Genomic DNA, 4,087 nt, shown 5'->3' on the forward strand with positions numbered 1-4,087 from the left:
AGATTGACAGACACTTCATAAAAAAGAAATTGGAGGCAAGTACTATTTGTATGCCATTTGTTCCAACGACACAACAAATAGTTGACATTCTTACAAAATGATTGTTCAGATCAAGCTTTGAGTTTCTCATCAATAATTTGGGCATGATAGATATCTATGCACCAACTTGAGAGAGAATGTCGAAGATTAGGATAATTAATTTCTATTTCTAATAAATTCAAACTAAGATTTGAATAAGTTTGTTAGGAGAGAGTCTGTTAGTTGTTCCTATTTTTTTGCATTTCCTATTTGTGTAATCTGGTAGATTAGGATAGATTTCTGTGGAAACTACTTTGGATATAAATACTTCCTGTAATTCCTATTAATTACTAAGAAAGTATCAGTTTTTTTCTTCCCAAAAACTTTCAGTACGTATATATAATCACTGTAATGTACAGGTGTTCTTGGACCTTCTAGACTTGGTTATGATATTCTCCAGTTTGGTAGCTGGAATTACCCAACTCTAGCCGGAGTCTTATCAAAGCTCTTTTACCCCATACCACAAATGCACTCTGTTCACTGAATTGGTACTCTCTCATAAGAAAAATCGATCAAACAAATTTATATAGGGGCAGTTTCTTGTCACGGTACGAACCAATTTCTTTGAATAGATATACAGTCCTTCCTCATCTTTAAGCAACAATATATGTTCTCTCTCAAGAGCAAGACAGTAAATTTCTACCAATAGCCAGAGAAAAGTTGTGCAGTTTCTCTACTGAATTCCCCAGCAGTTGGTGGAGCTTAACCACTCTTCTTTTTCTTTTTTTACAGACAGATCCGGAAAATGGATTAAACCAGGAAAACAAAATTTGACAGACAGCAAAAAGAACAAAAAAAAAAAATTGTCATTGGTTATGTACATACAAGGCCTAGACTTTTTTGACCTGGGCGACATACCTTTCAATTTTGATAGTCACAAACAGTTATTTGCAACTGGGAAGAATCCTGATCAGCCACATATTGTCTGATGAAGGCTCTTCTCCACCAAACCTCAAATGCCCTCTGAATATTGGGGCAGTCATCTCCTTTGCTAAGAAACCTATCAAACCAATTAAGCAAGATAGCCTGTTGCTGCGGCAATGGCAGAGTAAGAATTGTTTGACTCAATCCATCCTCAACCAGCTTCTTATCAACTGATCTAGAAGCCCTTCTCATCCATCCAAAGTCTTCATAAAGCGGTTCCAGCCATGTGGACAGCAAAGAAAAACGGGTTTCTTTTGGCACCAAGATATGTCCTCTCCCAATAGCAATACAAAGCTGTGCAGTGATTCTGCTAATTTCATGCCTATAAATGGTGGGGATTTTTGAATGGAGAACTGCAAGCTCCTTCTGATCTGCCCATAATTTCACAAATTCGTCTCCCACTTTTTTTTCAACTAGAATATCCACAATCCACTGCATATTGTCAGCCTCTCGAGCTATTTCACCCATCAAAGCCCCTCGATCTCGCTTCTCATCCACACAAGTAGCTTCAGATAAGCATAGGATAAGCGAACTGAGACATCTATGGCAAAGATGATAAAGTACATCCTTAGAGACATCAAGCCTGTCATTAAAATTTGTGGCATCTTCTCTAAGTAAACGAGAAATCAGAGATTTCATTTCTCGACGAGCTTTTACATCTTTTGCTTGTAGAACACCAGTCAGCAATCTCAAGAAGACATCATCAGATCTTGTAGAAGTGGATGGTTCGGATGATACTCTCAGCAGAACTTCAGCACCAGAGTCACGAAGCTGAAGTTCATTGAGATGAGATATGATTTTTTCCTCTTCATCCTCAGACCATGGTACAGTCTCCAAATACTCCAAGCATGATACAATCCCAGCATCAAACATGATAGCTGCAGATACCTACAAATATTTCACTACGGTAAACTCAGATGGGGGGAAACAAAAGAGAAATGTTACAGTCCCATATGCAGGCAATAGCACTACAAGCAATTTAACTGTTCTGAAACAAAATATTGGATTCTTATAATCTTGTTTTGGTAATGATCAATAAAAGGTTTGGAGCTAATCACCCTTTGGTATGTGGACCAGTGAGAAAGAGAGAGTATAGATACTATCATAGTGCCCATATTTGACATTCTTCTTCTTTCCAAGAAAATCCAGGCAATTCAACAGTAACCTAAATTTGAATCTTATCTTCTAGGTGTCCTAGTTTTCAACAAGAAAAGCTCGAGGAAACTAAGGCTACGTTTGGATGTTGACGTGATCTCAGATAATCTGTGAATAGTAGTGAAAAAGTAATGCATAGTAGTAAAAATATAGTGACCAGTTTGTGAATAGTAGTGAGCTAGTCTGAGGTGATCATCACCTCGCTAACCAAACATAGCCTAAGCCATGAAACTATATTTCTGATTCATTGCATTCAAGATTTCAGTCCCTGATGGATCACTAAAACTTAAGATCCGGTAGCCAAACTTTCATAGTTATCCTCTCCACTAAATTTTTCAAGTACCTGAATGGGTCCCAACTCCCATCAATTTGGGAAAAAGAATATCATATAACCAGAGCTAAAACGTACAGCCAGTTAACATCTTCCAACGCCAAATCTAATCAAACTCAAAAGGCAAGTAAATTATAAGGTCAATATCTCATTTCTTCAAATTTGCTACAGTAACTCAGCACCCAGAATAAAGTATTTCTAACCCAACAGTCATACCAAAACGCCACCCACGTAACAAAAGATTGATAGTAACAGTAACCATAAAACAGGGAACAAGAATAACACTTTTAGTAAGAAGCGAAGCCAAGGAAAGGGTAAAAAAGCATTGTACCTTGAGCAAACCCAAAACCTTGGACACCTCCTCTCCCATCAACCTCCTCTTCAAGTCCTCACAGTACATCAACACCACAGCCTCGACGTAGACCTCCACGTCATCACAATCACTGATCTCCACCGAGTGGGCCACCCCACGGTCCCGCCTCAGCTTCTCAGCAAAGAACCGGCTCTTCTCAGCGAGCACGCTCTTATGAACGTCCATAGAGACACGAAACCCGTCCCTACCAACAACGGAGAGCCTCACGTCGCCAGCGGCGTCTCGAAACGGGGCCTCGTCGAGGAGTTTAGAAACGCGGTCTTGGAGCTTGCGGCGCTTCTCCTCGGAGAGCTTGGACTCCCGGTGCTGCTCCTCGGACATCATGTCGTAGAGGGTCTGAGAGTGAGGCGGCCGAGTCAGGGTCTGAGCAGAAGTGGACGAGGAGAATGGGGATGGTGGAGGGGAAGAGAGGGTTTTGGAGTTGGGGGAGGAAGCGGGAGAGTAAACCCTAGAAAGGTTTGCCGTAGCCGTCGTTGTAGCCGTTCTTGAGGGTGAAAAGGACAGCGTTGGGACAGAGATGAAGCCCTGCTTTATCATCGTCGAGACCTCCCTGGATTTCAATGCGTTTTCAGCCGCCATTGAAGCTCTCAATGCGACAAACCCACACCCACAGACAGCCACACAGAAATTTAAGAAAGCAAGAACCCGATATCAAGCGCAGTAAGAGATCAAGAAAGCCAAAACAGAAGTTTTCATGGAAAAATTAAGGGGAGAGAGAGAGAAAGAGAAAAGAGAGAAAGAAAGAGGAAGAAAGGGGAATCCAAGAAGAAAGTGGTGAGGAGGAGTTGGATCTGTGCGCTGGTATGAATGATTAAATTAGACCTAAGGGAGGGTGGGAGACGGAAGGGATCATTTGGTTCCACGTGCATTTGCATTTTCTTGCTTGCTCAGTTGCTTGCTTGCCTCTTCCTTTCATTATTACAGCGTACGGGAAGCGCTCCTTTTGATTTTAGACACCATAACTGTTTATGAATGGAAAAATGATACTTTCCAATCCTTTACCATTTTATAAAATATTTTATAAGATTAATATTATTTTATTAAAATATATTTATTTTATAATATTTATAGTAAATATATCATTTTTATCGTTTATATTCTCAACTTGATTAATAGAAGACATTATTTATATAATTTAAATAATAAAATTTTATTATTTATTAAATTTTATCATTTACGTGATATGAATTAAGTTATGAAATTTACGATAAATAATAATATTTTCA

General features: G+C 39.4%; 1 protein-coding gene across 1 annotated transcript; it reads right to left on the reverse strand.

Moving 5' to 3' along the window:
* Nucleotides 1-577: 577 nt before the first annotated feature.
* LOC108989661 (BTB/POZ domain-containing protein At5g60050) lies at nucleotides 578-3,805 on the reverse strand. The gene is made up of 2 exons (XM_018963355.2): nucleotides 2,820-3,805; nucleotides 578-1,890 (listed from the first exon to the last, which is right to left on the reverse strand). Exons 1-2 carry the CDS (start codon nucleotides 3,438-3,440, stop codon nucleotides 940-942), a joined length of 1,572 nt encoding a protein of 523 aa, XP_018818900.1. The 5' UTR covers nucleotides 3,441-3,805; the 3' UTR covers nucleotides 578-939.
* Nucleotides 3,806-4,087: the final 282 nt, after the last annotated feature.

The sequence above is a fragment of the Juglans regia genome, chromosome 14, assembly GCF_001411555.2.
Source record: "Juglans regia cultivar Chandler chromosome 14, Walnut 2.0, whole genome shotgun sequence".
NCBI classification, from domain to species: Eukaryota; Viridiplantae; Streptophyta; class Magnoliopsida; order Fagales; family Juglandaceae; genus Juglans; species Juglans regia.